The sequence below is a fragment of the Podarcis muralis genome, chromosome 3, assembly GCF_964188315.1.
Source record: "Podarcis muralis chromosome 3, rPodMur119.hap1.1, whole genome shotgun sequence".
Classification (NCBI taxonomy): domain Eukaryota; kingdom Metazoa; phylum Chordata; class Lepidosauria; order Squamata; family Lacertidae; genus Podarcis; species Podarcis muralis.
This window is the reverse complement of record NC_135657.1, coordinates 98194851-98214593: the sequence shown is the minus strand read 5'-3', so window position 1 is coordinate 98214593 and position 19743 is coordinate 98194851. Positions and strand designations below refer to the sequence as shown.

The 19743-nt window shown below is 41.0% G+C and overlaps 1 protein-coding gene across 3 annotated transcripts in view; it reads left to right on the top strand.

Annotated features, from left to right (window-relative positions):
- The window catches only part of CSMD1 (CUB and Sushi multiple domains 1), a 939172-nt gene that overhangs the window by 803382 nt on the left and 116047 nt on the right, over nt 1-19743 (top strand). For all 3 annotated transcript variants that reach the window (XM_077926388.1, XM_028722385.2, XM_077926389.1), the window contains 6 exons: nt 3452-3565; nt 4498-4593; nt 9430-9633; nt 11061-11185; nt 15316-15412; nt 16843-16947. In XM_077926388.1, the coding sequence (XP_077782514.1) occupies nt 3452-3565; nt 4498-4593; nt 9430-9633; nt 11061-11185; nt 15316-15412; nt 16843-16947 (741 nt within the window). The remainder of the gene's footprint in view (nt 1-3451; nt 3566-4497; nt 4594-9429; nt 9634-11060; nt 11186-15315; nt 15413-16842; nt 16948-19743) is intronic.

Here is a 19743-nt window from a genome sequence, read left to right as displayed (position 1 = left end):
TTCTTCCCAAAGCAGCCCAGGGTGGCAAACACCAAAACAGTAAAACAATACTGTTAAAAATAAAATAAAGAAATCAGGTTTTCAGCAGACCAATGTTTCTTCCAAACCAGTAGTAAACAATGGGTTTTCACAGGGAAAGCAGCAAAGCACCCCCCCAAAAAAAACCCCGCTCAGACCCATTACTTGAAATCGAGGGACAAATAGAAGTTTGGATGGGACATTAATCTAGACAGATTTTTTTGGACTCAGCTAGTTTGACTTCTGCGTCATGTGGTGTCAAACATAAGATTTGTGGGCCTCATCAGGTCACTTTAGAGGGTTCCAGTGTGACCCACAGCTAACCTACCATTCTTCATACACATCGTTCTGTTTTCTGTGCTAGAAATCCACTAATTCACTCTTTGCTGTTGTGTTCAAGCTACAAATGCTTAAGGATAGACATATTGCCACAGCTGTAAGAACTGTATTTCAGCTTCCCCAATTTATGGTGGAATTGATGGCTTGGTGTTGAGTTCAAGTAGAACTAACATTTTTCCGTGGAAAATTATTGGCTTTGCCTCAGATGTCTACGCTGGGTGGGAATTTCCCATCCAACTCATTTGAGTTTGACACCACTGGATTGAGCTAATAAATTGTTCCTACAAGCTCTATATCCATGAGAAATGTTTATTTTAACTGGTGTGTGTGTGTATGTGCTTGACATAAATAAAATTCCCCCTTTAGAGATATGTATTGGGGGGGGTGTGTGGAAGGGGGTGGATGGCCAAACTAACAAAAAAAGTAATAGATTTCGTTGCAATTTAAAAATAAGCTTATTTTTAAAAAAACCAAAACCAAAACTGAATTCTCTTTTCCCTTGATACCGAGGAGATACAATTTCACAGTAGGTAAATGCAGTTTTGTCAATGAGGGAATTAACTAAATTCGATCAGATAACACATTTCAGTGATTCATTGTCTCACTCAGCTAACTCCACTCTGCATCATGGGAAGCATTGCATTACTCTTTGACTGAGGGTGGATTTTTGGTGACTTTAGACCCGGAATAAAGTATGAGATAATGTGTCTACAACATTATAGTTCCCATCAGATAACACTACACTTGGTTACTGTGTTTTTCTTTCCTGCCAGCTCTAGAGGGTATAAACGAGAGATGGATAAAAGACTGGCGCATTGGAGCATTTAAATAAGAAATCACTGAGCATTCAGAATTATTAGTGTCCTGAGATGGCAATTACAATAAAAGCCTATTTGAGTTTTATACAGGAGACATATTTACGACATTAAAGTATGAGTTACAAAGTGCTTTCCCCCACTCACCTTGTGGTCAAATAGACATGTAATTTCTTTGCGTCATAGTGCTGCTGATGAATTCTCTGACATTTCCCCATACATAATATTTTTAAATCTCAGTAAATTTGCTGAGAAAACCTATGGCTGGACTAATATTTTAATAGTTAATAAGGAGATAACCGTTAGAAGTAATATTTCTACTAAATGAAGATTTAGTATTTATTATTTCTAAAAGGAAATGAATATTTTTATCATTATGTTACAAAGAAACGGTATAAACATTTATAGTAACATCCGACGGGGCTTCTGCAGGCAATCGGAAGCCCTGATTTGATTTTTGAACATTTTGGAAGTCAAACGGACTTCTGGAATGGATTTTGTTCAACTTCCAAGGTACCACTGTATTTTGAAACCTAGTTTAAAGCAAATAAAAAACCATGACACAGGGTAGAATGAGTTCAATTTTGCCCATGGCTTTTGCTGTTGGACGTACACGAAGGCTACTTGGTCTTTTGATTAACATAACAACGCGGGTGGCGCTGTGGGTCAAACCACAGAGCCTAGGACTTGCCGATCAGAAGGTCGGCGGTTCGAATCCCAGCAACAGGGTGAGCTCCCGTTGCTTGGTCCCTGTTCCTGCCAACCTAGCAGTTTGAAAGCATGTCAAAGTGCAAGTAGATAAATAGGTACCACTCTGGCGGGAAGGTAAACGGCATTTCCGTGCGCTGCTCTGGTTCGCCAGAAGTGGCTTAGTCATGCTGGCCACATGACCCGGAAGTTGTACGCTGGCTCCCTCGGCCAATAAAGTGAGAGGAGCACCGCAACCCCAGAGTCGTCTGCGACTGGACCTAATGGTCAGGGGTCCCTTTACCTTTACCTTTACCTTTACTATCATAAAGTCTACATAAACACCAGTCTTTGGGCATGTGGGTCTTTTGCATCTGCTTGGTGTATAGTAATGAGCCGAAACTATTCCTCTCTACATTGTTTTGTTGGGAAAACAGAAGGGATCCATTCTGTTCTGTCAAGGTTCTGGTGTGAATGCCCTCTTTGAACCAACTCAGTTTGGAGTATGCAAGAAAAGGACCTAGCATGGGCTGTTCTGGGATGGTACCTTACTGGCAAATCACGGCTGTTTACCAAGAAAAGAAAGTGGGCAGGTGGTGTGGTGCAAATACAGCACAGGAGTGCCAGATTGGCTTCACTGCCCAGATTCCAGGTGTAATAGATTTTGGAAACATTCCTATAGGTGTGCACCTACTGTGAACAGAAGGAAAGTAATACATTTGACATACCAGCTATACTTCTCCCCCCCATCCCCTCATTCAGAGATGGTGAAAATCTTGAATGGCAACTTGCCTTTCCCAGAAAGCACAACCCAGGCATTTGGTCTTGTTGCCTAGAAGGCAGCAATGCCTATGCTGTACTCCCCAGACATGTATTTTTTCTGACAGGAGAAGCGTTGTCATTGCAGCAATCAGATCTGCAGAGACCTTGTATGCTTGGATCCACTGGCTGGAATGAAGGTCTGACCCTTGCCTTGGGAGTCTCTTTTACATATACTCCATGTCATTACCTCTCCCCAGCCTTGGGCATATTAAAATGAAGCCCTCTGCCACCTCACCCTTTCTTTCAAATTAAAGTCAAACCACAACTCCAGGCACAGTGCAGGCAAGTCCGATACCAGAGCTGGTCTTCAGGCAAATTCCTGCAACTCTTTTTGTACCTTCCCAGAATTAGTCTGCTGGCTTCCAACTGAATAAGTGGATGCCACACAAAATTTATCTTCTTTGCATTTATATTTTCATATTCATAGATTTTATTCTAGTTTTATGGAGATTTTCATTATCCCAACAACCAGGCTTTCCACAATGTAATCATTATGTCAGGATATGTCGGTGCACCAAAAGATTTTTAGAATATTCCCGCACTGACAATACTTTCCAAATGTCAGTGCATGGAAGATTGTTGAATTATTGGCACTCACAATGAGAATCAGTAATGTACAAACAACAAGTTGCTTTAGAAAAAAACAACAATATAGATGAAGCACAGCAAACAATCTTCCTTTTATCTCCAAAGAACTCAAGAAACTTTAGCTAATTTGTCATGTTTTACATTTAATATGCACTTCATTTCTTTTATTATATTTTTTCCAGTTGTGTTTGGACAATTTGCCTATTTTCAAACAGCTCTAAACGATGTAGTGGAATTATTTGATGGAGAATATCCACAGGCTAGACTTCTGAGTTCGCTTTCTGGATCTCACTCAGGTAAAAAAATATTTCCTAAAAAACACTTTGTGAAAATATTCTCATTTTTTATTCGTGTTCAGAGTCATTGTTTCCCCTAGCCATTGCCGCCGTTCCTGTCTATAGTTATTCTTTTTCTTTAGTAGATCAATGTGAGATTATGCTGCGAAGTCAGTGACATGATAACCATTTAGATTGAATTTCACTATGATGTAATCAGAGCAAATAAAATAAGTTAGGAGTGAGGACAATGCTTCTTGGATTAGTTACATATCTCATTCCACTCAGTCAGGAATCCAGTAGGTAGCTACCTAGATGTGTGTATTCGTTCTCTCTTTTTCTGAAGTTCAGAAGTGAATGCCAGAACTTACATTCCAAGAACAGAGACATTCGCATATGAGAGATATATGAACATGCATGGAGGAACCCCAAGGTTTTCCAGTATAAAACATACTTAGGGGGAAAACAACCTTTCCTAAGTATACTCAATAGGTATGGAATGCTGCCTGTTGGAGGCAGTGGGAGGGGGACAGATACCTAAGCAGGAGAGGGAGTAGAATATTGAGGAGGAAGGCATATGCAACTCACTGGAACAGTGAATAGGAACATTCCACATCACCAACATTTTGTTGCAAAACTCAGGGCTAAGCCCCAAGTAAGTCATTGTAAGTAAGAAGGAAGCAGTGCAAATAAGCAGGTGGATGTTTTCTTCAAGCTGTTTAGAAATGTAATTTTAAAAAGGTGTTTTTGAACATGCTGCAGTTTATTTATGAAAAACGGTACTTAGTTTCAGCAAAAGCGAGTTATTTTATTGTATTACGTCTACCAATAAAACAGTACATAAAAACAACCCATCTCAAATGTAAATGTTTCATGCCAGTGTGTATAGAACATAGGCTTCTGTTCTCTAGTTATTTTGTTCATGATTTCTCTCTGTTCATTTTAATTTGTAGGAGAGACTTTGCCCTTAGCCACATCCAATCAGATTCTCTTGAGGTTTAGTGCCAAGAGTGGAGCATCTGCCAGGGGCTTCCATTTTGTCTATCAAGGTATTGGTCTTTTTTTCTTTTTTACCTTTTTGTATTTTGTGGACTCCGTTGCCTTGGCCCTCACTGCCAGAGGAAGAACTCAAACTCCCAGCTCTAGTGCTGCCCAAGGCTTTCATGCTTAAATCTGATTGGTACACAAGGTAAAATACAGGTTACAAGGTTCAGCAGGTACATAGGAGGCAGAATGCATGGCTAAGTCCAGTCAAACAAGTAACACCCAGCCACACCTTCTTTAGAAGAGCAGGGCGGGTACAGCTATTGGTGTGATAATAGCTTGCCTGAGACTAGGCAAGCAAAGGGGGATTGCTTCAAGTGGGCTGGCCCTGGGAGGTTTGTCTGTGCTGGTGTCTGTGTGTCCATGGAGATGCAGTCAAGGTTGTCTCAGCATCACTTACTCTCCAGAAGGGAAGGCTCCTCACTGGCAGGATCAGACTCTGGAAGCAGGAGGTTATGCGTGTCCAGTGTTGTAGGGACGGGGCATTCTTTTGACAACCTGCTTCACGTCTCCCTAGTATCCAGATATCCATCCTCCAGGCCATCTGTACCCCTTCGCAGCATCAGACACTATTTGGAGTCTTCATTCCATTTTCCCCATCTTGCTCAGGATCCCTCTACTGGGTTCCCAAGCTACGTGTCTCTGAATTCTTTCCATTCCTCCTCAGCCCCTCTACAGCACCTCCACATGGGGTCATGACATATGTATGGTCTCAGTAGCACCAAATATATATATATATATATATATTTGTCTCAAATAGTCATGGGAAATGCAGTGTGTAATTGATTTGGAATTACAGTGTGTAATTCCAGAATTGAAAGGGAAGTGCCTTTGTAATTGATTCATGGCGTGTTTTGCAATCTTAGCTATTTTCTTTTCATTCACAAGGTGTGTTATTTGTCGTCATGATTGTGTTCAGAGATTAGATTAGGCACCTATAGGGTATGCAGTACCATGCAACCTGGTGTCTTAACCCATGTGCTGAACTCCTCATGTTCAGCATTCATATGCCAGTGATTTACAGAGCAACCCAAAACCTCTTTGGGCAGTGGTGGTGGTGGACATAGACGTCCCTCTGTCCAGCCCTGCAAGGCTAACTTCGCCACCTGCTAGCTGCCACCCTCATTGTTACATTCTGGTGACGATCCCCACCTTCTACCTGTCAAACAAATGGGTGTGGGGTGGAGTTTCCACTGTTAATATCACCTCTGCTGCCGTTGTGTGATTCCTCTTAGCTTGAACTCTCGAAGCCAATTTTCATGAGCATTGGAGGCTACAGGAACTGGGAGGGATTGGCCAAAATCTCCTTCCTTCCTCTTCCATTAGTGAAGTCAATCACTGGATCACAAATTCAGAAGGAGTAACTGAATTCCATCCTAGAAGACCTGCCCCCAAATAAGGTGTATGGGATTGCAGCAATCATAATTTCAAATACATCAGACAGCATCCAATGTTTTTCTGTATAAATGAAGGCACCCCATTAGAGCTGTGCTATTGAAAGGGGTCACTGTAGGAGGGGAAATCATTGCATGTGGCCCTATGTGTTTTTTTGTCTTCTGCTACTTATAAAAATATAGTTCCAGATTCAAAGATTGGGGGTGGGTAGCATTTCATTATCATGTAACAAATTGTTCAGCAGTGTTGTATTGTTTGCTAGTTTGGGGAGGGAGGGGTAGTGTTTATGTTTATTCATCACTGGCATTAGGATATAGGATTACTCTGTCTAGTGGCATTTGAGAATAGGAAATGCTATTCTCAGCATCTCGGAATGAATCAAGTAAGTAAGCCTGCTTTATTTATCTCTGGAGAACCTTGCAGCTAGTCAAGTTTCCATTTTTGGAAGATGAATGCATTAGGATCCCTAGCTGCTAAAGCTTTAGCCAGGGCCATGCGGCTTGTGGCATTTAATTAGATTTAATAAATATGCTACCACAATTTGGGGATTTTCAATCTTCTTGTGAAATATAGGAACAGATTTCCCAGGACTGCCTGCCTGCTAATGTTAAGATACCTCTGAGAGCAGCATCCCCATTCCTGAATGAACACTCTAATCTGGCCTGCAAAGTCAATCATTTTATTTATCACCCAGTATTCCAGATTGACCCTATTACATGTTTGCTTTTCCACTAGACTGATTTCTACTTTGTTTCATAGCACTAAAAGATGAATAATAATTACTACAGAAAATGCAATTTCTCTCTGATACCATCTAAGAAGACTAACTTGTCAACATTATGGTTTAGAATTAGACTGAGGATTAGGAGGGAGAGGTGCCCATAGCTAGCCTGATTGTATATTCTGTTCACAGCTAGTGAAATATTAGATTTCAAGCTTTGGATTTTGATATAATGGCCCTTCCTCCCCCCCCCCCTCCCCACAAACTAATGCCACTTTCTCTACGTATTTCTTTTTGTCTCCAATAAACTGCCTTCCTTTTTGTGATGACTCACATTTCTTTATATTTCATACTTCACAAAAAGCAGGATGATTAGCTGTTACATGAATGAGCGGAACCTCTACAAAAAAAATCCTCAAAAAACAGTGTTGACATTTTATAATGTTAACTACCCTCACATTTTCAGTACAATTGGGTTTTAAAGGGAGTCATTTGCTCTCATTTCCATAATTATGCCATGCTGGCTTATTTCCTATAGCTCTCTGAAACATCCAGTGCTGGCCCAAGACATTAGCCCTTGAAAAGCCTATATCATAGAATCATAGAATCATAGAGTTGGAAGAGACCACAAGGGCCATCGAGTCCAACCCCCTGCCAAGCAGGAAACACCATCAGAGCACTCCTGACATATGGTTGTCAAGCCTCTGCTTAAAGACCTCCAAAGACGGAGACTCCACCACACTCCACTGTCTAACAGCTCTTACTGTCAGGAAGTTCTTCCTAATGTTTAGGCGTTTCCTAATATGGTTTACTCTAGCAAGAATGAACCCACATTCTACCATTTCAGGGCCTTTGCACAAATGCAGTTTGTTTGCTTGTTCATTTGTTGTACAGTGATACCTTGGTTTACAACCATAATCCGTTCCAGATCCGTCTGGTTGTAAACCAAAGCAGGTTGCAACCCAAGGCATGCTTTCGCCAATGGGGCCTCCCCCCCCCCCCCAAAATGTGTTTTAATCCAAAAATAAATGTGTTGTAATAATAATAAAAAAAGGGACACACACTTCCGGGTTTGACGTGGTTGTAATCTAAAACGGTTTTAATCCAAAGTGGTTGCAAACCAAGGTACCACTGTATTTATTAAATTTATATTCTGCCCCCCCCCAAAGGAGCCCAGGACAGCAAACAACAAGCAATAAAACAATGAAAACTGCTTTGTATTAGTATTTGTATTTTTAAAAAAGTATCTGTCATCATTCAAAGAAGTTTTGTAGGTGTCCCAATGGGTTCCCCATTTAAATCAGGCAAATCTGTGATCAGTAGTTGCTGGACTACAATTCTCTTCATTGTATGATGGCTAGGGTTCATGGGGTTTGAAATCTAACACCATTTGGAGGGTCACATGTTTTACAGTGCTTCTTTAAGAAGCAGTATGATAATCATTGCTTCTTCTTTAAAATATACATGGAAACACAAGGGTTGGAGCTTTGTGGCATTGCTAGCACTTCCTAGATATTCCACATGCTATCCTATGCCGTAATGGGCATAGGCAACACTTGACCAAGAGAATGAGCTTTAGTATCGCCTCCATTTGCTATGGTGATGGACAGATATTAAGAAAAATAAGGGATACATGTCATGTGACAAAGGTATTTGAGAGCAGAAGCAGTAAAGGAAGCAGTAAAGGAGTCTAGAAATGTTGTGAAATGCTGAAAAGCTGCGGAATCATTTAGCATGCTGAGTCACTGTGACTTATCTTGAGGATGACTCATTGTGTATCTGCTTGCAGGCAGACTAGGTGTCTCACTCAGTGTCTGTGACTCAGTATCTGTAGTGTGTCTGTGTGAGGTGGAGCCTGTGATCTGTGAAGCCTGTTCTCAATGGAAACTCTGTATGCTCTGAAGCTAGTTTAATCTTCTGTTCATTATGCTGTTATTTGCAAACAAGTTTAATTTTAACTCAGTGAAGCTTTTATTCTTTTACTGAAGAAGACTCTGCATTATTAATTTACGTTGTGCGTCAGTACATCCAGTTTGGACTTGTGTGGGACTTCTACAGGGCTTCTACTGCTAAAAAGCAACTGAATGGGAGAAGGCCTATTACTCTGTATATTATATTTTGCTGCTGAATAGTGAGGAGCTGAGATGTAGCCACTCTAGGCAATAAAGGTCATCCATATTGCCAGGGCCTGTGGTGGAAGCTTAAGCATGCCATCAATGCAGTCGTGTAGACTGAGCCCAGTTGTGAAGTGTGTGGAGTCCAAAAACCCATACTTTGTCACTTAGCAGCAAATGGTATTGTACATAGAATGCAGCCATATAAAAGCTGAAGTTCAATACCGATTTGCTTATTCAGCGGTTTATTTCCCCCCCCCCCCCAGCTGCTTTTAGCTGAAATGAAGAATATTTCTTCGCCAAAGTAGTCTAAATCAAATCAGTCACACTACATTCCACCCAAAAGGTGTTTTTCTTGTGGACTTGGTCTGTCGTACTCATCTATTTAAAGTTTAGTTGTCAAAATTAAAGAGTGGCTTGACTGAATTTTGATGTGACTGTTGTGGAACAAAAGTGACTCAAGGAATTCAACCTGATCGGTATAATGATGCTTTTAGCCAACAAATCATCTTTCAGTTTCTTTAAGGAAGCCTCTGTTAGTGCAAACTAAATTCTCTGCAGTTTCTAGGTGATGTTTCTCAGACTACACTTCTTTCCTCCTGTCCGTGCAGCTGTTCCACGAACCAGTGATACACAATGCAGCTCCGTTCCAGAGCCGAGATACGGTAGGAGGATTGGCTCTGAATTCTCAGCCGGTTCCGTGGTTCGCTTTGAATGTAGTCCTGGCTATCTTCTGCAAGGCTCCAAAGCCATCCGCTGCCAGTCTGTGCCCAATGCTTTAGCTCAGTGGAACGACACAGTGCCAAGCTGTGTGGGTAAGGCATTATTATATTTAGGTCATCCGTTTCTAAATCAGAATTCAAGAACACTACTTGTTTCATCAAGTAGTATTTAACACTTAAATTCTCTCTCCATTGATTAATACTGGTCGTGTCCAATTTAAAAGAGCAATTTGTCATTTCAAAAGTAATTGAGTACCAGCTGGTTGGTAGGCAGTATAGTGTTTCACATAATAACCTATTAGATTAACAAGGTTGATGCATGTTTTGCTGAATATTTATTATCAGTGTGACTGCCTCTAAAATCATAAGTATAATATGGAGCATAATGTCAATGTCTAGAAATCACCCTTCTGTTAATTAATTGATTTCCCCCCCCATGAAACATCCTTTATAGCAGATTTATAACTGATACAATTAGAAGTCTGCTGTTACAATGTCATATTTTAGAATAACAAGATCCAAAATAAATTCATCCAAACAATGCACTTAACACTGTGTTTTGTCAGGGAAACTCGCTAATGGAATTGTGTTTACTGTTTTGAATTCTTTTGCATGTATTAAGTCCCCCCCCCCCTTTTTTTTTTTACTCTCAAGACTTGTGCATTACAATTATTAATAATACTGACAGGGACAGTGTGACTTTAGAGAGAATAAAATAAGATCATAGTGATTTGAATCATAATAGCTAATATAATTTTACCTGAGTACATTCAGCTTCTAGTATATTGTCATGGGGCAGAAGAAAGTTCTGTTTTCCACCTTGGACATAACTAATTCCAACATCACAGAGTTCCATCTTTATTTTTATTGAAATTCTCTTTAATCTGGATGTTAAGAAGCATTCATCCTCTCTCTGCTTCATATCCAATATAAATATAATTAAAATTAATATATTAATGTTGCATGGGCAGGCCTGGCAAACAACCACAGTCCGTCCTGTCTTGGCTGATCTGGGGCAGGTAGCTGCAGGGTAGCTTCAAACCTACCTCTCTTCTGTGGCACACACCCTATTTCTCTGCCAGCTTCAAAGAAGGGTTTTGTTTTATTTTTCTCTCTTTCTTTTTGTCTGTCTACCTCTCTTACTCTGAAGACTCTGTGGCTGTTTTCCTGCCCCATTCTCTACAACCTTCCCCTTCCTCTGTGGCGCTTTTTCCTACTCCAGTCTTACCATGAATTTTGTGGGGAAATTGGACTGGAATAAGAAAAAGGAAGAAATTCTGTCATAAAGTCACCTGAATTTAAAATATCATTTCCATGGTTTGGCAGCCATGGTCACTATTAGAGAAAATTTAATTGAATGTTCATATTTCTATGCATACATATATTTATAGATACTTCCTTTGAATGTGAAAGTGTGTCTTACTTTGGTTGAAACGAGGTCTTATTTCTATTGTTAGTGTTACTTTGCTGTTCCCTGAGCATGACTTTACCTTTGTCGTTATCTCTAATTCAATTTTCAGTGCCATGCAGTCGAAATTTCACTGAACGGAGGGGTACTATATTGTCTCCAGGCTATCCCGAACCTTATGGTAACAGCTTGAATTGTGTGTGGAAAATCATAGTGACTGAGGGATCAGGTATTCAGGCAAGTCCATATTTTGCCCACAGTGGAATATGAACTACTTCATAATAGTAGAAATGAATTGATTGTTGATTGATCACTCCTCTTCCCAAACCCCAGCCAAATCTAAAGAAAAACATCAGCTTGCTTACATGTATTTATTTATTTATTTATTTATTTATTTATTTATGGCATGTAATCAACTATTTTTCCAGGATGGTGTAAAACAGTAAAATACAGTTAAAAACAATCAATACAAAAATATAAATGAAAACAAATCACACAAGTGTAGCAGCACAAACAGCATCATGAAAGCATCACGAGGCAGCATAAAACCAATAAGCCTATGATGTAGATCTCTTAAGTCTGGGCAAGTACCGTATTTTTCGCTCTATAACACGCACCCGACCATAACACGCACATAGTTTTTAGAGGAGGAAAATCCGTAGGCATGCCACCCGTAGGCATTCCCTCCATAACACACACAGACATTTCCCCTTACTTTTTAGGAGGAAAAAAGTGAGTGTTATGGTGCAAAAAATACGGTATATAGATCTCCATGTTCCCAGCGTTTCAGTGTATCTTAGGCTCAGAGCCAGTCCAAGAAATTTTGCTGTCCATGGCAAAGGGCAAGATGCCACCAGTTAATTCCATGAGCAGAGGCTGACTAGATTGGCAGTTGAATCTTCTTTCAACACTGGCAATGGAATAACATCCTCCACTGTGCCTGGGGATGGATGGCTGCTTCAAAGAGCGCATGATAGGCTGTGTAGCATGCAAGTCTCTGATCTCCAGTAGAAGGGAATAGGTAGGAAGCTTAAGAGGAATGCCACTGCTGCCTCACCTCAGCACCCGCTGCCTGAGTGCAGCATCTTTTTCACTTTGTCTAATGGTAAGTCTGGCCTGGTCAAGTAACACCCCCCCCCTCTCATTTCACCCCACATGGCGCAATGAAGCTAAAATCACTCCTGTCTACCCCACTTATTATGCTTAAAAGAACCAGTTGCAGAATCAGGATCGATGTTGCAGGGCATTGGGCTAGATGACCATCGGGGTCCCTTCCAACTTTACAGTTCTGTGATTCCATTATTCTTTGTTCCTTTTATCAAAGCATTATTTTATACATAGTTAAATAAAGCAATATCACCATCTGCTGACAGCTAGAGAAACAACTAAGGAGGGCATCCAAGTGCATTCGGTTAATTTAACACCATAAATATGATGGAAATAAAATCCAGCTGTGGGGTACTGATTAGTAGTGGATATCAGCTATGTGTGGAGGCCAAAAAACGAGGCAGATGGAAGTGCCAATATCCCCTCACCCTCAAGTCAGATCAGGGCCTCCCAAAAGTCTTGTATTGTTCTGTTTTTTTATTATTACTTATTTAAGACGGGGCATACACTTGAACAACACGAAAGAAAGAAAGAAAGAAAGAAAGAAAGAAAGAAAGAAAGAAAGAGAAAATTGAATTAAAATCAAAATTAAGCATGTTCTGTTTTTAATCATTTTTCTATTCAGAATAACTCCAGGTTTTTGTATATCTCTGTTTCTCTAGGGAAGTTGGCTTTGCAAGAAGTGAGGTTGTCCCACATGTTGTCAGTAGAGCACCAAAGAGCTCTGGACTGGGTTTTTGTTGTTGTTAAAACCCAGCAGTACAGGATTTTATTTTTTATTTTTTAAACCCTCGAAGTCATAAAAACCCCAGAGCTGTTCAGAACTTCACTGGCAATGTTCTGGACAGCCTCATATTGTAAAGCCTCTTGGAGACCCGTAAAACTTATATTGGAAGCATAAAGTCTATCTCAGAGGATACAAACAAACTCTGGAAAGGTTTTTAAAATGTACAAACAAGAATAAATACCACTCAGCCAGCTCTTAATTGGTTTGAAATCAGAAACAGCAAGAGACAACCCCCCCACCCCTTTCACACATAGAAAATTATAGAGAAAAGTGAATCCATTCTACTTATGCCTGGACTCATTTGTCTGCAGTTAATCTACTCCAAAAGTAGTGTTGCCATATTTCCCAAAATGAAAATCTCCTTTTTTTCATTTTGGGGGGAGCGAACCTGATGAGCTTTTTAGGGACATCTCCCCACAAAATGTTTTTTGGGGAACATCTCAGATACAGATAAGATTTTTTTTTAAATGTTCAGATAATGATGCAAGGCAAATCTTGAGTCCCATGTACACCCCTAGTATTTATAGATCCATTGATTGCAAGCATTCATCATGTCTTTGCAGACATTTCAGTGTTATGACAACTGCTACTTAGTGTAAAAACCGGCGGTGAAGTTTGTGACTGATTTGAGTTCTGCAACAGGTTCTTCCACAACTAAATCCAACCTCTTGTCCTGCAAAAACGAAACAAAACAAAGACATCAAAATCACAGTCTTTATTTTCATTAGGTTTTCTCCCTTTAACCAAAATAACCCCTTTTCTAAATACAAATTTCGCTGCCCCCACAGGCTGCCTTGATCAATTGGGAAAATTCCACATCTATTAGCACATTCCTTTGTATGTGCAGCCTTTTCACTTCCATTGCAATGAATGAACTACCCCCAAAGAATTCTGTATCTGCACTGGCAGGGGTCTGGAGTGGAGTGGTTGTGTATAATTCTGCCTTGCAAACATGACTTCCTTGGGATATTGATAATACCTACCTGTACTGCTGCTTCCGTATATCTTGCCATTTTTTTTAGTCTTCCTCATTTTCTTTCTTTAAATGCCTTTCTTCCTTTGTAATCATCTGTCACCTGCCGCTCACTTGAACCCAAGCTATTCAGTTTTGTAATGTGCCTTTTTCTGCACTGTGGAAGGTTCTATGTTTGAATATTCCTTCAAATTGAAAGTATCCACATGCTTACAAAAGTAGCAGAAAAGGGATGAGGCTTCTAGACTAGCTCATATTTTAACATCTAGATTTATAGGTGCAGGGCTTCTAAATTGGGTAACATCCATATATTTTATCCACCATCTAAAGTCTGGTACACGTAATCCTGTGCATCTGCTGCAATGCAGCTCTGCTCTGATAGAGAGCACTATCCTAACCCTTCCACGTGTTAGAAGATCTGCGATATCTCCTCTTCCCAGGAGAAACTGGCCACTCTCCAGGCTCCCGGCACGATCTCCTGGTGACCTCCCTGTCTGCATTCCCAGCAGATGCAGGCAAGGTCGCGATCAGCGATCCTCCTCAAACGTGAGAAGAACACACTGCTCTCCCCCCCCCTCCCAGGCAGGGGGAAAGAGAGAGACAGAAATGTATTTACATGCCTTTATTTCTGTCTTTGCAGCGTTACAGAGAAACACGTCTGCTCTCATCAGAGTCCATCACAAGAGAGACAAAACTCCTCCTCCTGTACTTCCTGTACAGGTCACACTGAGCTATTTCCGGTGCTTTGCACTGAAAACAGACTCTCCCTCTGTTCCCACGGAACAGTTCCAACATTCCCATTATGTTTTGCTTTCAAGCCAGCTGCTGCTCGCTGCTGCATTGCATCCATATCGTAACACCACGTTGATGACTGGGCACATAGGATGGCACTTCTGTGCCTCTCTGCTGGCCTCTGCAAGCAGAGAAGAGCACTGCCAATGAAAGGAGGAAACCCTACCTAGATGGGTGGGAAACTATCACTAGTGGTTCTCCTGCTGGCAAGAGTAAGCAGGAAGCACTGAAATGGAGCACTTCGAGGGTGAGGTGAAAGCTTTGGTAACATCATATCCAAAGCCTGGACGATGCCCCAGGCCCTTCAGCTATGCTTGCCTGGAACTGGCATAGCAAATGCAATAAAGAACTATTTTCACCATTCGCCAGCACAAGCCACCAGGTCTTAGGTCTCAGCAGTAGATTTGCCACTCCCATTCCTTCTAGACCCCGCTGAAGATTGGTCTGTCATTTTTTTTGGAAACGTGACACTTCAGCAATGAATGCCTTGTTATTCCATGATCAGTTGCTGCTCTTTGATGTCATTTTGTAGTTACAAAAGTGCACAATATTGTGAGGTCAAAATGTGTGTTTAGCTTATGCAGCTACGTTTTGCTGTCAATCTCATTGCTGCTTTTTTTTTTTTTTTTTTTGTCTTTGATGTCAGAACTTCTGAAAAGATATGTAACTATACTGTTTAATGAACACCCGGTGGTGATTCTTTCACAGATCCAGGTCATAAGCTTTGCCACTGAGCATAACTGGGACTCTCTTGAAATCTATGACGGTGGTGACTTGACAGCACCAAGGCTTGGGAGTTTTTCAGGTATGTAGTGGTCTACATTGTGGTCTTATAATGGCCAAACCATAGGGATGGTGAAGAAATTTGGATAGGTTCGTATTTTTATGTGGACCTCCTAATTCACGGTGTGGTGTAGTGGTTAGGAGTGGTACACTTGTAATCTGGTGAACCAGGTTCGTGTCTCCGCTCCTCCACATGCAGCTGCTGGGTGACCTTGGGCTAGTCACACTTCTTTGAAGTCTCTCAGCCCCACTCACCTCACAGAGTGTTTTTTGTGGGGGAGGAAGGGAAAGGAGAATGTCAGCCGCTTTGAGAATCCTTCGGGTAGTGATAAAGCAGGATATCAAATCCAAACTCCTCCTCCTCCTCTTCTTCTTCTTCTTCACACTCCCGAAAAACAATATGCCAGTTGAAATGCAGTTTTCCTTCAAAGTTCACACTTGCCTGAAAGTTGCAGGTCAATTCTCCAGCCATTATTACATCTTGCGAGCTTATATGCTTGCACAGATGGAACATTTGTGTGTGAAAATCCCCAGGAGCTACCCAAATAAATAATTGTACACATGACACGGAATATAGTTTTAGGTTATTGGCATAATTTTGGCCACAACTTTATTGATTACAGATAGTGAGTGGTTTGTTTAGGTATTGGTTCGACTAGGCTGCCCCTGACCTCAGCAGGACGCAGTACTGACGACTGGGCCCCACCATACCATCAGTGCCGGTAAATACCATGGGGGAGCATTGGTACAGGCACATGACTCAAGCTCACCCCAAAATGCTCCCAGGGACTCTTGCGAGGTCCTACCCCCCGAAAGGGGTCAACAAAAGCATGGGGAGTCCCTGGATTCCTTTAACGGAATACCTGTTGTGCATTGGTTCTCTGACCTCCCCTCCACACCACCATTTTAACCGATGCCTAACCGCCAAAGCTTACAAAATTGTGACGATTTGCTACGCGGCAAGCGAAACCCAAGTGGCATCAGCCAAATGGGAAAATTCCTACTGGGCCCCTGCCCCAAAAGCAGACGACCCACGAAGGCATAGCAAGGTCACAGCAAGACTCTAAATATAGGGAAGGGTGGGCGGGTGATCCAGTGCACGAAGCGAAAAGAGGAAGCTCAATGCAACATGCAGCAATATATAAAGATCCCTCGGTTATTACACAACATACCCATTGGCCAGATTAGCCCAACAACCAAGGGACCACCAATCAGGTTGTTGTGGCTATCCAATTGCTCCCACCCACACAACAGTGAGGTCAGTTCTGATGATCTCACCGCAGCACATGCCCTTTGTGAGGAGGACCCGATTTACAGTATAATAATGTGACGTTGAACCTCACCCTATATGTTTTATTCTTCTTTATATGTTCTGCTTCTTTAAAAGTTCCTGTGTTGCATAGATCTTGTGATAAATGACAGTGTTCATAACCTGTCCCATATTTCTGGCAGGTACTACAGTACCAGCATTGTTGAACAGCACCTCCAATCAACTTTACTTGCACTTCCACTCTGATATTAGCGTGGCAGCTGCTGGCTTTCACCTCGAGTACAAAAGTAAGTTTTAATTTTATTATTATTTTGATTGGCATTGTGCCTCTTGTTTGTGTTTGCTAGGTATCATTCACATCATCACACGGTTGCACGCCACCCAAAGCGGTGCAAAATTGCAGGGGTTCCAGGTGCTTATCCAGAGTTCGGTTTCCTTTGGAATGAGGGTCAGTGGAGACTATGGTGTCTTTATGAGATATGGTTCACACACACACACACACACACACACACACACACACACACCATATTTGATGGAGGGCTCACAGCATTAACCCCCCCCCTGGGGTCTTCCTTCTTCCATAGCCACAGCCTTGGATTGCAGCAGAAATCAGGCATAGCTCTGTCTCCCAGCTGCCCGGCCTTCAGCCTTCTCCCACAACTCAGCTCTGGTCTTTGTCTTTCTAACTGCCAGGCAGTTGAGGGAAGGGAGGCATCCATTGGCTGTCTGGCACAGAGCCTCTTCCTTTGTTACCTTCATGGCCCATACTTGGAGGGCCATTACCTCACCAGGAAGCTAGCGTGGATCTAGGAATTAGAATGGGACTCAGGCATAGAGCCCACCCTCTGAACTCATAACAGCATTTTTTCCCCTACATAAATCCAGAACTGTCTTCACTGTGTTGCCTTTCCCCTGATTTTTTTTTTATGTTAATAATGTCCAGTTTTATGGCGTGGATAAAAGGTTGTTTTATGCTTTTATTCTATACATTTGTCAATATGTGCTCATGTGTGTGTGATCTCTGTAGTTGATATAATGACAGAGTATCGTAGCAACTGCATGCTTCGTGTAATGGTTTTGTCTGTCCTAGCCTTTCAGTCATGGAATGTTGTGTACAGCGCACAGGCTGCTCTGGCAGGGTGTACAGTTGTTGCAAAGTCTTTGAGATTTGCTGTTTTATAATTATGCATGTTGATAGTGATGTTTATGTTGAAAAATAACAGCAGGGTCAGTTAGACTTCACATGCCATTGTAGTTTCCATTGCGGGGTATTGTTAACCCCAATGGCTTATATAGAACTGGCATCCCCAAACTCGGCCCTCCCGATGTTTTGGGACTACAACTCCCATCATCCCTAGCTAACGGGACCAGTGGTCAGGGATGATGGGAATGGTAGTCCCAAAACATCTGGAGAGCCGAGTTTGTTTAACCAGAAAAGGGAATAATAATAATAATAATAATAATAATAATAATAATAATAATAATAATAATAATTTATTTATACCCCATCTTCCCCAGCCAGAGCTGGGCTCAGGGCAGCTAACACCAATAAAATTACCGTACAGTAAAAACATAATAGGAAAAAACAAAACAAAAAATTAAAATACAGATTAAAATGCAATTTGAAATGCAGCCTCATTTTAAAAGTAGCCCAGTACTTATCAATAAAGGTGTGATCATTATTATTTTTATTTTAACTTGCAGACAGTATGCTTAATAACTTGCATCCTAATTTTTTTTGGCTTTCTTGGTATACATTTAGCCCCCATGCCAGATTGCTAAAGTCAGGGGTCCCCCCCCCCCAAATCAGCAGGAGGGCACATAGTATTGTGCAAGACAGCTTACAATATATTTAAAAAGAATAAAAAATAAGTATAAATGTTACAACATGAACAGGGATCACTAAATACTTGAAAGCACAGTTGGGATGCTAATTATTCTTGCTGGTTCTCTTTCTTCACATAAGCATGGAGAATGACATCGTTTTCTGCTGCATCATGTGCTTGGATCAGGAATATATTGTATTTTATGCCAAAAAGGTTAGCACTATGTTTTCGCTTGGTAAATTACAGTACCATCCTAATCATGTCTACTCAGAGGTAAGCCCTACTGAATTAAGTGGGGCATACCTCCAGGTAAATTGGATTAGGGTTGTAGCCTAAATAAAAGTAAAGTGTGACAAGGCCCTCCAGTTCTATATCATTTGGACGAGGATTTGGAAATGAAGCCATGGAATTCCTGCTAGGATACCAGGAAGTTGTTAACTGAGATTTGATCACTGGGGAACATTTTGCACACTCTCATTTACATAGTGGCACTCATGTCCTTTTCAAACTTTTTAAAACTACTGATGCAAAATAGTGGTGTCCTCCGTGCATAGCTATCTACATCAGTGAGTCATTCATATTAGCTAGAGGTAAGCGTTACAAAGGTGACTCTTAAATTTTAAGCATGAATATAGATATTAATGATTAGTCTGATAAATAGCTTGACAGAGATTAGATTCGCCAAACATCTTTACGTTTGCCTATGCAAACATTCTATTACCTTGTAGAAGGGCAATAACAATTTTCTGTGAGACTAGGGCTTATTAGAGTATGTAGATGAAGGCACCAAATAGTCCCTTAATGTTGATATTCATCTCCTTTTAATGAGCAGTCCCAAACAAGCAAGTATACCGATAAGCATCAATAGTAATACTTATAATTGGGGTAATCACTTTTCTAAAATGTTAATGTGTGCAAATTTTTGGAAAGGCCAGATTTCCAGCTGATGATAAATATTGAGGACCAGCAATCAGCCACAGGGTATCTTTATTCTGTGGTTCAATTTCCCTATTTATTTCCACTATTTGTATGCAAAGCTTCCTGTAATTTATATGAAAAAGAGGTAATTTATTGATGATGCCAAATGAGTTTCTGAAGCTTATTTATACAGAATGTGTTTTGAAAGGCTGCTGGTTTATAACACCTGCAGATGTTACGTCCTGGGCAGGATTCTTATATCAGTAACTTGACTATTGCTCTTACCTGCTATCCACAAGGTTAGATCAAACCTTCTGACTTTGTGTAACAGTGGTCCAT